Source organism: Haematobia irritans, chromosome 1, assembly GCF_050003625.1.
Source record: "Haematobia irritans isolate KBUSLIRL chromosome 1, ASM5000362v1, whole genome shotgun sequence".
Taxonomy (NCBI): domain Eukaryota; kingdom Metazoa; phylum Arthropoda; class Insecta; order Diptera; family Muscidae; genus Haematobia; species Haematobia irritans.
The window spans coordinates 16,220,368-16,235,137 of NC_134397.1; the positions used below are offsets into that span (position 1 = coordinate 16,220,368).

A 14,770-nucleotide genomic window follows, 5' to 3' on the forward strand; every position below is an offset into this window, starting at 1 on the left:
CTGGAAAAATATTTGAAAAACGATCACTTTATTCTATTTGGAAAGTCGAAAATTGTTCACCATATTCCTTTAACAATTTTAAGCGTAATATCTATGTGTTCAAAACTTTATTTTCGTTTTTATTTAAGTAAAATATAACAAGCTGGTTGCGCTTGGCGTTTCACAAAAAAATAAAATGGCTCTTCTAACAGTAGTGATGGCCAAATACTTTCATGTACATTTTGTACTTTTTGATATGCTTCCCCCATCACAGTTCGCGTTGGTTGTGGTGACATTTACGAGTCTGTGGTAGCGATGAGGATGAAATGGAACTTTGAAATGCTGGCATGATTACGTGTCTGTATATAATTTGGCAACGAAATTTGATATGAAAAAGAACTTAATGAAAAACGTGATTGTGTAATATATTCTACTGGCTAATAAAATATTTATATACAATTAACTTTATTTATAATCGTTGAAATATTACTTTCATCAATTGGTAGACGCCAACCGCTTCAACGCCAACGTCTTCATAAAACAAAGAAACACGCATATCTAAGAAATCTGGCAACGTTTGGTTTGCATTGTTTTGGTTAATTTGGAGATATCTTCAGAAAAATCCAAAATGAGTTCCCAAACGGTACGCAATCCAGTATCACAAATTATACACAGTAAAGAAACATTGGAAGATGAAGAACCCAAAAAGAAATCTCGAGAAGACTGGCGAAAGGCCAAAGAGCTGGAAGAAGCCCGTAAAGCTGGTACAGCTCCAGCAGCGGTCGATGAAGAGGGTCGTGACATCAATCCTCATATTCCACAATATATCTCTAATGCTCCTTGGTATTATGGGGCTCAGGGGCCAACCTTGAAGCATCAAAGGCCACAAAGAGAAGAGGATAGAGGAGAACTGGAAAGAAAGGCTCCAAGAGGAGTAGATACGTCACGATTGGTCACCAAGTTTCGAAAAGGAGCATGTGAAAATTGTGGTGCAATGACACACAAGCGAAAAGATTGCTTGGAGAGACCACGCAAAGTAATAGCCAAATATGCTGAATCTATTGTAGTTCACGATGAGTTCATAGCTAAAGATGTTGCAGTAAACTATGATGAGAAACGGGATCGTTGGAGTTCATATGATCCAGCTAACCATAGGGAAATTATTGAGGAATATGAAAAGGTGGAAGAGACTAAACGCCAGTTAAAGGCAGAAAAATTGAAAAATGGTATGTCTTCTATAGATTGTTGGTTTGTTTACGCAGCTTATGAATATTCCTTGGAATTTCTTAGATCCTGATGCAGAAATATCGGACGATGACAATAATGAGGACAAATATGTAGACGAAGTCGATATGCCTGGTACAAAAGTGGATTCAAAACAACGTATTACTGTGCGAAATTTACGTATAAGAGAAGACACTGCCAAGTATTTGAGAAATTTAGATCCGAACAGTGCCTACTATGACCCCAAAACAAGATCTATGCGCGATAATCCAAATCCTAAAGTCCCATCGGAAGAGTAAGTATAATATAAAACAGCATGGAAATATAATCCCAATTCTTTTCATAATAGAGCGGAATTTGCCGGAGAAAACTTTGTACGATTTTCTGGAGATACCACAAAACATGCTACTGCTCAGCTATTTGCATGGGAAGCCCATGGTAAAGGAGTTGATGTCCATTTATTAGCTGAGCCCACTAAATTGGAATTGCTCCAAAAGGAATATGAAAAAAAGAAAGAACAATTCAAATCAAGTGTAAGTAGTAATCATTAGGAATGGAGGCGGTAAATTAATTCGTTGATTTTCTTTTTTAGACAAAAGATCACATTGTTGAAAAATATGGTGGAGATGAGCATTTACAAGCTCCGCCAAAATCACTACTTTTGGCACAAACTGAGGAGTATATCGAATACTCAAGAAGTGGAAAAGTCATAAAGGGTATGGAAAAACCTAAAGCACGCAGTATATATGAAGAGGATGTGTACATTAATAACCACACAACAGTTTGGGGAAGTTATTATAATGGCGGGCGTTGGGGCTATAGATGTTGTAAATCTTTTATTAAAAACTCCTACTGTGTAGGCATGAAAGAACCAGATCTAAATCAAGAAAATTCTTTAACAAAAACAACGACCACACCAACAAGTACAGAAAAACATACGGACGAAGAAATTGTTTCTACTATCAAGGATTCCGAAAAGGATGAAAACTCAGACGATTCATCGTCCTCTAGTTCAAGTTCATCATCGGAAGATGAAGAGGAATTGCAGAAAGCGGCTTTAGAGAATAAGAAACTGAAAAAGAAAATGAAAAAACGGGAAAAGAAACGTGCAAAGAAATTGAAAAAATTAGAAAAGAAATTGGCAAAATCTAAGAAAAGAAATGAGATAGAAACCAAAGAAAAGAAAGATAAACCATCTACTACCGAAATTCTAGACGATAGGAAAAGACCATACAATAGCATGTATGATGTTAAGGCACCCACTGAAGAGGACATTGAAGAATGGCAACGTAAACGAACCAGAGAAGAGGATCCAATGTTGCAGTTTATGAATAATTAAGTTGTAGCCAATAGACAATGTTCATGTATGTTTTTTTTTTAATTTAAATATATAGAAGGGTACTCGCTTTTTCCCAAAAACTTTAATTTTTTACATTTTTTCTTTATTTTATCGTTCCAAATGTATGGAGCAAATCTTACCAATAAAAACAGAATAAAACTAAAATCATGAGGAATCATTAGAAATTTATACAATAGCATATTGTTCGTATAGAAGTTCACGAATTTTATAGTATTCCTCAGATAAACATCCTTCCATTGTTACTTTTCCTGTGTCGATACGTCGCAATGCCAACGAACCATTGCAACACCATAAGACACCACCAGAAAATTCCGAATTTATATTATTACGCATAAGGATTTGCTTAAAATCGGATAGCTTGAGTTCGTTAATCAAGACAGAATTATGCACAGGAATTTCATCGGTTTCCAATGACTCTAATGTCAAAGTTTTTTCCTCTTGTGTGGCTTCAGTTACATCATTGTCGGCTTCATTGCCTTGTGATGGTGTTGCATCAATTGCTTGTGTACGTACACCAATACGGGCATCGACCCAAGCAACTTCGGCATCTTTGCCTTTTTGAAATTGTAATTGAGCCACAAGACCTTCAGTTAAACGTACTTGGTAAATATGAGTTTCCGTTGTGACATCGATTATCTGGAATTAAATTTAAAATATTTAGAATTTTCAAATATTTAAAATGAGAACCCACTCACCTCTCCCTTGCGTGGAGCAAAGACACGTGCTCCTATATTTTGTTCACAGTGTTTGGTCACGGCTTCTGTAGCATCCTCCATGCCATGAACCACAATAACCCGTCTAGGTCTTAGTTGTGAGAGAATCTTTAGCATGGATTCACCATCCGATCGACCCTCGAAATCAATTCTTTGTATTTGTGCATTAATTTCTATGGTCTTCCGTTGACTGATGCATTTCGTTGGCTTCTCCAGCAGTTGGACATCTTCATCTATTTTCGTTTTTTCGCCTTTGATTTCCTCTTTCTTAACATTTTCCTTGTTGGCCTCTTCCATACTAAATTCATATGCCATATCAGCTATTCGATAGTCTTCTAAATTTATTATTTCTCCATATTCATCACATTTTATCTTTTCCTCATGAAATGGAAACATAACATGATGACGCTTATTCGACTTGAAGAATCCTGTATGTTGTTTCCCTTCCGGCCTTATTACTATATCATGTTTGCCAGTTATAATACTCATTTCAATATCGTCATCAGAGTCGGAACTGCTCTCCTCTTCGACGTCTTGTTTAACTATCAAACGATTTACTTTTTCTCCTTGAATACGCAGATATTCCTCGAGTTCGGCACCTTCCAATTCAACTCTACGTCTGATATCAAGTTCGATTTTACGTCCGGGCGTATGGTTGTCAACTAGATCCATGGCTAATGTTCCCTGAGATGTTCTGTAATGGAGAAGTAAATTACCACATCTTTCTTTACACCGATTTTATTCCCTTGCTTACCTTGAAGTGAAAATTATACTGTTATTGGGATTACCAGCCCATTGTACAAACAATTCTCTCGCAAAACCACTTTCCATATCTTGCTCGCTGGCCAATACTACTTTAGGTCCTGGCAATAAAGCCAGTTCAGCCAGACTATGACAAAGCTGCATGTGTTTAAATTGAAATGGATTATTACGGGCCCCTTCAAATGTTTTCATAAGCTTATCACTCATCCATTCAATTTGAGATTTGGCAAATTCAATGACATTATATGAAAAGTTATTCAGTAGTGCCAGTGTGTAGGCCATCAGACCCGATTCTTTGTTTTTCCATAATTGATCTAGCATATGGGCTAGTTCAAGCACCCGCCCAGCAGTGTCAACCGCAATCAAAACATTACCATTCCCTCGAAGTGTTTGTAAAATATTTGTCATTAACTTTTCATCGCGCGCTCTACGCCGAGCTTGTTGATACAGGGCATTAAAGGCATCCGTAATAAGCAAAGATGGCCTTTGTAAACGCTCCAACTCGCAACCGTTTAGATGCCGTTCTTTTTTATGATTGAAATCGGTTGCATACACTATGTCCTCTTCTCCCACTTTGAGAATTTTCCATATGGTACCACCAATCATATGACCCGCAGGCAATGGAGTAATTGCAATTCCATAACCTTTACCTTTCAACGAAACGGTTTGATTATACTTGAGTTGTATTATTTTATCGAAGGCGGCATCAACATCATCCAAGGAAAACAGATCGAAATCATACATATTAAAATGGGACATATACAGGTCGTACATAAACATCTGGCCCATTTTATGGACTGGAATAGTAGCATAAATGGGACAATGCAAACCCAACTTGCCAACTAAGTAAGGCAGAGCCCCCAAATGATAGACATCTGGATGCGACAACAATACGGCATCTATGGAATGTACGTGCCTGCAGGATAGCAATATTGTATTATTTCAATTTCCAATGAGATCTCGGAGACACTACTTCACTGACCTTTTTACCTCCTTTATAAAATTGGCATCAAATTTTTCGTCCCAGCCACAATCCAACATGATTTTTACTTCATCAATTTGCAATATATAACATGGTGGAGATTCATCCATTGCCCCCGATATTGTGTGTAATTTAATAATTGAAGTCATTTTTTAGCAGTATCTGAAAGTCGACCACCACAAAATAAATGTAAACAAAATCCGGTGTTTCGAAAAACATTCACAATGCAATGATATCTTGCGGTCAAACATAACCTTCCACCGTAATATTTATTGGACAATTAAAAGAAAGCAGCGAAAACATGCAGAATGTTTGTGAAAATAAAGTTGGCAACACTGGTTTGGCTGTCATATATACATTCACAATAGTTTTGTTTTGAGTGCTTGCTTGGCTTGTAAAAATTCTAAACATTAAATTCTAAACATTAAATATGGAAATTAACATAACATGGAATATTTGTCGCGTATGCCTTCGAGAGGAAAGCAAAGAAAACAAGGATAAGAATAGAAAGCTGCAGCCGATCTTTAGAGAGGGGAATAGAATGGCAAAAAACATCTTAGTTACATCCGGTGTATTTGTAGGTGTATTTGTTTAGATGAGTTAACATAGAAAATTGTTTCGAGATTTCAAAGTTGTGATTAAATCCACAAATCGGTGGTAGTCGCATGTTTGCAAGAACTGGAAAACATTGAGACTATTTGAGACCATTGGTGTTGGTGGCTATTGTCTTAGATTTATGCCCCATCTGTCCAGTGTCGTATTTCAATGTCCGAAATAGAAATTATTTTATTGTCTATAAACATTAAAAAAAATCCATCAAAATCGAATTTATTTCATTTTCTACAAGCATGTAAATCTTTCAGATGAAGCCCAATGATGGTCTCCCAGACAAGATTTGCGAGAAATGCATTAAGATTCTCAAATATGCGGTCTATTTTCGGAGAACGTGCCAAGAGTCGAATGCAAATCTCCAAACAATTATACAGCGTACAAAATCTGCTAGCAACATATTCAAAAAAGAACGTTCCATGGATATTTTGGAAGAAGATATCGTAGATGAGCTATTATATGATGATGAAGAAAACGAAGATTTGGGTCAATCTTCAATAATTGATAACGGTGATGATGGCGGCGGCGAGCAAAGAAAAACGACAGAAGTCCGTAGTAAAAATAATGATCACAAACCGAGTCAAATCTATAAGCCACAAATGAGTAAAACTAACGAAAACTTAAATGAAAAGCAACAAAAACCAGAAAAACTCTTGGGAAATGAAGTCGATGGGGCTGAGGATAAGGAAATGGTCGTAGAGGAAGATGATTCAGACAATAATACATCTAAAAATGCTTCCTCCAGAGAAAAACAAGATGCTAGAGAAAGATATGAAAATATTAAGTTCCATGCAGACAATATTGTTTGTAGACTTCTTGTCGATTCAATGCTTGAAAATGATGATGCTAGCGATGAATATGAAAATGGCACCTTCAATGAACAAATGTCACCACAAGGATCAAATATGAGAGATCAAAATGACGACGACGACAAAGACCTCTATTACATAATAAATACAATGAAAAATAACGATAATGAAAACCAGAATGATCGGGAATCTAAAGATGAGTGTGAAGATGACCATATTGATTTCGCACCTGTCGAAGATGATCATCAAGACTTACAACATGAATTGGAGGAGAACCAAGATACAGATAATTTAAATGATAATCAAAGCTATGTCACTTCAACGGTTGTTACCAAAGAAGAGATTGATTTTGACGAAGAAAATTCCAATAACTCACAAAGCATAGATTCCGAATATATAATAGATGAATACATTATTGATGAGTGCCAAAGTGATCAAGATAACAATTCAACGTTAAAATCCGAACTGGGTTCGTCAACAACAAAAAACCAAAATGCGTTGCAAAAGTTATCCAAGAATATTGTCGTACGAAGTGCGAAAAAGTCTATAATGTCAATGGAACAAAAACATCGCAGTTCGGAACGCTCACTAAATAATACAACACCCAATGTATGTGAAATTTGTGGAAATTGTTTTTCCACACGCCAACAAATGAATATACATATGAAAATACACCGACAAGAAAAAACACATGAATGCGAGTAAGTATTGAAATTATCTCAAATTTTAAAAAATTGAATATTTTCAAAAATTGCTTTGTATCGTCTACTTATCATTAATTCATCGTGGTTATTACAAAAGACCGACACACCAATAAACATGAAGATCTAAAATTCCAAAATCTTATTTGGCACAATTTTTATTTCTATAGAAAATTTTGTCAGAATTTTATTCATATAGAAAATTTTGTCAAAATTTTATTTCATTCTTTTTTTTTTTTTGTTATTGTTGGTTTTGTTCAACAATGATTAAAGAACAAAACCAACTATAACAAAACAAAACGAATGAACAAAAGTGGAAGCACGCTTAAAATAAACCCAGCCAACTGCACTCAAATCGATGATTTGACGGTGGCAAAGGAAAAAGAGATATGTTTGTACGAATTTATTTCGGCATAAGTCGGCTATAATGTAAAACATTTTTTCGGAAGGTTCAAGTGTGGTTCATTGTTGGGTTTAATGAACTGACTGAATTTATTCTGATAATTGGTTGATAGTTTTGCTGCAAATAGAGGATGCTGATGAGGAATGTCTTTGCCCAAATAAATTTGACAAACATTCTTTTCCTCTGTTGGTTAAGCTACACTTGTAGTTTATTCAATGCATGGTTTTAAGCTGAAATCAAAAGCAACAAAAACTTATTTCTATAGAAAATTTTGTCAAAATTTTATTTCTATAGAAAATTTTGTCAAAATTTTATTTCTATAGAAAATTTTGTCAAAATTTTATTTCTATAGAAAATTTTGTCAAAATTTTATTTCTATAGAAAATTTTGTCAAAATTTTATTTCTATAGAAAATATTGTCAAAATTTTATTTCTATAGAAAATATTGTCAAAATTTTATTTCTATAGAAAATATTGTCAAAATTTTATTTCTATAGAAAATTTTGTCAAGATTTTATTTCTATAGGAAATTTTGTCAAAATTTCTATAGAAAATTTTATTTCTATAGGAAATTTTGTCAAAATTTTATTTCTATAGGAAATTTTGTCAAAATTTTATTTCTATAGGAAATTTTGTCAAAATTTTATTTCTATGGAAAATTTTGACAAAAATTTATTTCAAAAAAATTTTTTGTCAAAATTTTATTTCTATAGAAAATTTTGTCAAAATTTTATTTCTATAGAAAATTTTGTCAACATTTTATTTCTATAGAAAATTTTGTCAAAAATATATTTCTTTACAGATTTTTGTCAAAATTTTATTTCTATAGGAAACTTTGTCAAAAATTTATTTCTTTAGAAAATTTTGTCAAAATTTTATTTCTATAAAAAATTTTGTCAAGATTTTATTACTATAGAAAATTTTGTCAAATTTTTATTTCTGTAGAAATTTTTTTCAAAAAATTATTTCTATAGAAAATCTGTGAATTACCCCTTAGTTGGAGAGGAGTATCTTGCAAAATCTACCAAAACATCAAGAATTCTACCAATCTACCAAGCAGTAAAAAATCTACCATTTTTATGTTGAATTCTACCAACTGTGGCAACCGTGGTTGACGAACCTCTCTGAAGAGCAAACTTCGTTTAAAATTTGTTAGTATAAGCATATATATCACCCATATAAACCGATCCCCATATTTAATTTGATCCGGTAGAAATTTGGTATGAGATGTTAGTCCATGTTGGTCCATAATTATATATAGCCCGCATATAAACCGATCCCCAAATTAGCCTTACGGAGCCTTTTCGAAGAGCAAATTTTTCCTATTTAAAAACCAAGCAAAAATTAGTCCATAATTATTTATAGCCTAACCTAACCTACTAAATAAAAAATTATATTCGCATCAAAAACGTAGCGTTGTTTGAATTACTAATACTTCCTGTATAATCATGTTTTTTTTTTAATTTCCAGGATATGTTATAAAAGATTTATAACAGCATGTAATCTTCAGGCCCATATGCGAACACACACAGGTGAAAAGCCATTCGAGTGTAAATATTGTAATAGACGATTCGCAGATCGTAGTACACACATACGACATGAAAGGTTATTGATAAAAGTTTTTCGTTTTTTTATGTAGAAAAACTATATTTTCATTTTCTTCTATATACAGAATACATACTAATGAGAAACCATTCTCATGTGAACGTTGTGGAAAATCATTTGCGTTGGCTACAACACTGCAAGCCCATCTTAAAGTTCATACTGGTGAGCGGCCATATAGGTAAGATAGATGAATAATTACTACATCAAATTCTATGATAACCTTATCCACTTTGTATTTTAGATGTGATCTTTGTTCGAAGTCGTTTAAATTAGCCCATCAATTAAAAGCTCATAAAAATACAAGTCTACACAAAGCTGTAGAAGAGGGGCGTCCATGGTAGCGTTGTAAATCTTGATTACTTTTGACTACTCGTTACTTTTCAAACACTACTTCATAGATGGGTAACAAGAAATATTAAAATTAATATTACAATATAAGCAATTTAGTATTATAGTAAGAACAGTAGTGTGAGGTAACACTTCTATGCAGGATAATGCATAAAATAAATTTTTTGTATACAAATTAAACTTTTGCTAAGATTGATATTTGCGAGCAAAATATGACTCGATTTGCAAGCAAATTGATTTTGAAGTCGAATTTGACTTGTCAACATATTTTAGGAAAAAACAAACGATTGCTCTCCATAGAACTCCAGATGTTTTCGGCAATCGACTGACTAGAGTAGTTTTATTGTCATCACTACGTCGTCTGTTTTGATGGTTTTGATCTATTGTTTTGGAGAAAATTTAACAATATGTAATGATTAAAATTTTCATATTCTCCGATGTATTAAAATCTTTTCTTTATCTATTTTAATTTTCTTGTAAAATGGGTTTCAAACAAATCTTACAACTAAAAACGATTACTTAAACTTCAATTCTTTGTTGTTTTTGTCATTTCGACAGCCTCAAATATAACTTTATAACCTTCGGCTTCAAAGGCTGCTTCTTTCTGGCGATGGGTCAAAGTTAACATATGTGCCTTTAGCTGATGGGCCAATGTAAAGGATTTATTGCAGACTGCACAACTATAAAAGTAAATAAAAAATGTTACATCCACTTTTCACCTTAAAACAATCGTTAAAATTTATACTCACATATAATCTTTTTCTCCTGTGTGTAGTTTCATGTGATTTTTAAGAATAGCAGAATATGTAAAACTTTTATTGCAGACATTGCAAGTATAAGGGCGGGAATTGGTATGAACTCTGTAAATACAAATGAAAATTAAAACACACATTGAAGACGATTTTCTCATTCAGATTGCAGCCTTATATAACTTTCAACGTTAAATTTAATTAAAATTAAAACACACTTTGGAGACGATTTTCTCATTCAGATTGCAGCCTTATATAACTTTCAACGTTTTCTTTGGAATGTTCTTTTTTTACAAATTTTAAATAAGGCTACAATGTAAATCGGCATAAAAATGATTATGTACCTTTCATGACGATGTCTTGAACTTCTATCCATGAAATGGCGATCACAGAATTTGCATTTAAACGGCCGTTCACCTGTAAGCAAAATGTTTTTGGAAAAATTGTGTAAAAAAATTAATAAACAATTCATTAAATTCCCCAAATATAACTTACCTGTATGACGATACATATGATTTCGCAGATCGCTCATAATACGATATGATTTGCTGCAAATTCTGAAAAAAAACATAATAAAATAGAAAACTGAGTTTGATGTATGTATTGATACCGAAATTGCACGAAAATACTGGATATCATCCCCAAGGGTAGTAGACTTGGAATTAAGTCTAAATCCTTATATGTCACTGGTCTGGATACCATTGGAAAGAAGTTAGTTATGAAAATTTTAGAACGGGTGTAGAGACCTTGTTTCGAAATAAGCATGACAAGTAGAACTACGCCAAAAAACAGAATGACATGAGATTTGGACATAAGGTACCAAAATGGATGATATCACAACACATTGTTATAAGAACAATAATAACGATGTGGTAGGTGGCCGAGGCAAGGAACAAGTAGAACAATAGAAGGAGACACTACTGATTTCGTAGAATTACACGGCCCGAGAAGACCCATAGTGAGTTTCTGAAGATATCCTCATTTAAGAGGCAACATGAGCAGATGGAGTTTTGGAGAATACATCTAAGAAATTGAATTTCTAAACTAGAAAACTTCCGTAAATATGGGACAAAAGCAAGCTCAGTGTAAGACAGGTATAAATCTGAACAAATGAAACATATAAGCTTACTCAAAATAACAAACCTATCACCTTAATAGTATTAATTTCTACTCACTCGCATTGATATGGTTTAACATCGGAGTGCATACGCATATGGTATTGGAATAAGGGTTTTTTGCTGTAAACATTTCCACAAATGTTGCACATAAACATAGATGGTTTCATTAATTTTTTTGTCTCACAATCTATCTTTCTAGTCGATTTTGGTGGTTTTTTCGGTTTTTGTTCTGATGTCTTCTCTTTCATATTAGATGCAACAGCCTTACGTCTCAATGTCTGTAGAGCAACATTTTTTGTGGCACAATGTTCAATAACTTTCTCCAATTCATCATCATTGTCGGCATTTAAATAATCAAAGGCTTCTGCATAGTCATCGGCAGACAATATTTCTGAAATGTCACTTTGATCCAATTTTGAAATATCAAAGTTTTTAGTTTCAATATTAGAAGCGTCGCCACTATCATCTGAACATGGTTCATTGTGAACTTCGAAATGACCATCATCATCATCATCGTCTACTTCTTCAACAATATAATCAATATCCACCTGTGAATCCGATGACTGTATAGTCATTATTTCGGCATTTTTATCCTGCTTTTTGTTGACACTTTTAAATTGTGGTTGTTTCTCTGTGGTTTTCTTTAGTAATTCTGTACGCATTTTTTGTAAATTCTTAATATTGCTTGCAACCACATCCTCCTCCAGAACTACATGCATTTGGGATGCCAAAAATGCTTGTGAATTGCGACACATTTGTCGAAAGTTAGACCACATATTTATGATGTTCAAACATTTAATACAAATTTTGGTCGGCATTTGTGGCTTTGGAAGTAGCTAAAACGGAACATGTAAGAGATATTAGCAACAAAATAAATTCAAAATTGCCTTACTTTCGTTTACCTTAACTCCACAACAATATTCAACCTTTGCAAACAGTGGCAATTTGGTGAATTCGTCCCCTTGAGGAACACTATCGTCATTGTTTTTCATATCGGGAGACTCAGTCTTAGAGAAAAGATCATGCATTTTTTCTATTTCTGTATCTACTAAACAAAGTCGACACTTTCGTTCGTTTCTTTCTTTTAAGTTCGCCATATTTTTAATTATTTCTATAAACACGGAATAATCTTCAATGTTTGGTGTTAGGATCCAGCAAGAGTTGCCAATAGTACTTTCCCAACAAACCACGGAGTTTCTTCAAATCCCCGAACAATGCAAAAATATCTAAGTAGTGTCATACATGATAGAATTACCAAGTAGTAACGATAATGCGCTTTACAGAGTATCAGTTATTCCGGACGACAGTGCTCGTGTCGAATATATCCCATATATTGTGCACATTATAAGTTAAGTCCGAAGGCATAATCGATACTTCTGCATGCTTATGGGATCGATAACACATTTACCGATTATTTAGTCATCGCCGACACACTGTAAGATTCTTTACAAACACCGACATTCCGTCCGGAATAACTGTTAGTCTGTAAAGCGCATAAATTGCAGCCAATTTATCATACCTTTGGTTTAGCGGAAACGCCACTACCCTGCCAACATTTTTTGAATTTAGCGGCGCTTCTGAGAATCCCAACCACGTCGAAAAAAATCGTATACGACATCCAAAACTCGATGAGGATGAAATGGAACTTTGATATTGTTTGAAACAATAGTCGAAGACAGTCGTATACGATATCCAAAACACGTTGGAAAAGCGCCGCCACTATTGAGAAGTTGTATCACGCCAAGCTACTACAAAAAAGCATCGCATGAGTGCAATTATTAGTTGCCTTTTTAGATAAATTTAGAACGTCGCCAATAAGAGTCCCTTCAAACTATTATACTACGTTCGCACTAGACACGAAATCTCGCTATTTAGAACCAAAATCTCTTTACAAATTTCAAATGTTCGGACTGGCAAAATAATGAGATTTCGTAGATTTGAGGATTTAACAGCCGTTTGTAAATATATCAATACAAACACAAACCCGTATGGTGCACACGCACACACAAATTCATCTACAAAGAAAATTGGAGCAGGGTTGCAAAAAGCGCATTTTTGTACCACAGTTGTACAAGGCAGTATAGGGGATTTTGCAAGTGATTTTGTTGGGGTCCTCTACGAGCCAGCTGATATTTACCTATTGCAAATCTACTGAGATCTAGGAGGATTTCGTGTCTAGTGGGAATGTTGTATTAGAAAAAGTAAATTTTAAGATACTTGTAAAAGAATCATTGTGGTCAAGTAAAATACGATTGTTTAGAAGTTTATTAATTTGAATAACAATTTATTTATTATTCCAGGTATAACATTTGTACGAATAAAACCACATTGAATATAATGCCTTAAAAAGGAACGATGTTGATTTATAATTTGCAATTCTGATCCAGCGTCTATCAGTGTTTATTCTTGATGGATGCAGCGGGTCTGGAAAAAAATCTGAAAAACTATCACTTTACTCCGTTTGGAAATTCGAAAATTGTTCACCTTTCACAAAATATAAAATAGCTCTTGTAACAATAGCGATGGCAAAATACTTTCATGTACATTTTGTACTTTTTGATACGCTTCCCCCATCACAGTTGGCAATTGTTATAGTGTCAAGAATCTGTGGTAGCGATGAGGATGAAATGGAACTTTGAAATGTTGACAGGGTTTGGGCAAATATTTTTTGTTTTCTTGCTCTTCCCCTGCCAGCATTTCAAAGTTCCATTTCATCCTCATCGTTACCACAGACTCTTCAACCATCATGAAAAGGTACATCAAAAAGTACATGAAAGTATTTTGCCATCCCTACTACGATTTTATTTTTTGTGAAACGCCAAGCGCAACCAGCTTGTTATATTTTAATTAAATAAAAACGAAAATAAAGTTCTGAAAACATAGATTATACACTTAAAATTGCGAAAGGTATATTGGTGAACAATTTTTGATTTTCCAAATGGAATAAAGTGATTGTTTTTCAGATATTTTACAGACATGCTGCTTCCATCAAATAAAAACACTAGTTGATAGACGCTGCAACATGTAACTCGCTACTTGTAACTCAACATCATCATTAATGCCAAAAATTATTTAAAATGTAATGTGATAGTGGTATAAATGTTATATTTTTAAGAATTTGTAAATGTTTACACAAATTAATAAATATCTAAACAAACGTGTTTTACTCGACCACAATGATTCTTTTACAACTATCTTAAAATGCACTTTTTCTGATTGTTTGGAGGGTCCCTTATTGGCGTCGTTCTAAATTGATCTATAAAGGCACCTAATAATTGCACTCATGCGAAACCTTTTTGTAGTAACTTTTGCGTGGTACAACTTCTCAATAGTGACGGCGCTTTTCCGACGAGTTTTTGATATCGTATACGATTGTTTTCGACGTGGTGGAGATTCTCAGAAGTGTCG

General features: G+C 33.9%; 4 protein-coding genes and 1 long non-coding RNA gene across 5 annotated transcripts; 3 read left to right on the forward strand and 2 right to left on the reverse strand.

Annotated features, from left to right (window-relative positions):
* Positions 1-474: 474 nt before the first annotated feature.
* On the forward strand, positions 475-2,628 carry Slu7 (Pre-mRNA-splicing factor Slu7). Its single transcript, XM_075289429.1, has 4 exons — positions 475-1,205; positions 1,270-1,498; positions 1,553-1,736; positions 1,796-2,628. The coding sequence occupies exons 1-4, from the start codon at positions 608-610 to the stop codon at positions 2,540-2,542; spliced, it is 1,758 nt and encodes a 585-aa protein (XP_075145544.1). The 5' UTR covers positions 475-607; the 3' UTR covers positions 2,543-2,628.
* Cpsf100 (cleavage and polyadenylation specificity factor subunit 2) lies at positions 2,624-5,243 on the reverse strand. Its single transcript, XM_075289428.1, has 4 exons — positions 5,021-5,243; positions 4,031-4,954; positions 3,259-3,970; positions 2,624-3,199 (listed from the first exon to the last, which is right to left on the reverse strand). Exons 1-4 carry the CDS (start codon positions 5,167-5,169, stop codon positions 2,729-2,731), a joined length of 2,256 nt encoding a protein of 751 aa, XP_075145543.1. The 5' UTR covers positions 5,170-5,243; the 3' UTR covers positions 2,624-2,728.
* Positions 5,244-5,378: 135 nt separating this feature from the next.
* Positions 5,379-9,675, forward strand: LOC142220343 (uncharacterized). Its single transcript, XM_075289430.1, has 5 exons — positions 5,379-5,597; positions 5,884-7,139; positions 9,013-9,147; positions 9,215-9,325; positions 9,389-9,675. The coding sequence occupies exons 1-5, from the start codon at positions 5,451-5,453 to the stop codon at positions 9,486-9,488; spliced, it is 1,749 nt and encodes a 582-aa protein (XP_075145545.1). The 5' UTR covers positions 5,379-5,450; the 3' UTR covers positions 9,489-9,675.
* A 236-nt stretch (positions 9,676-9,911) lies between these two features.
* LOC142220344 (uncharacterized) lies at positions 9,912-12,530 on the reverse strand. The gene is made up of 6 exons (XM_075289431.1): positions 12,265-12,530; positions 11,420-12,198; positions 10,740-10,801; positions 10,589-10,661; positions 10,245-10,355; positions 9,912-10,175 (listed from the first exon to the last, which is right to left on the reverse strand). The coding sequence occupies exons 1-6, from the start codon at positions 12,457-12,459 to the stop codon at positions 10,022-10,024; spliced, it is 1,374 nt and encodes a 457-aa protein (XP_075145546.1). The 5' UTR covers positions 12,460-12,530; the 3' UTR covers positions 9,912-10,021.
* Positions 12,531-14,116: 1,586 nt separating this feature from the next.
* On the forward strand, positions 14,117-14,539 carry LOC142237662 (uncharacterized). Its single transcript, XR_012722542.1, has 2 exons — positions 14,117-14,269; positions 14,326-14,539. It is a non-coding gene; the product is annotated as an uncharacterized LOC142237662 (long non-coding RNA).
* Positions 14,540-14,770: the final 231 nt, after the last annotated feature.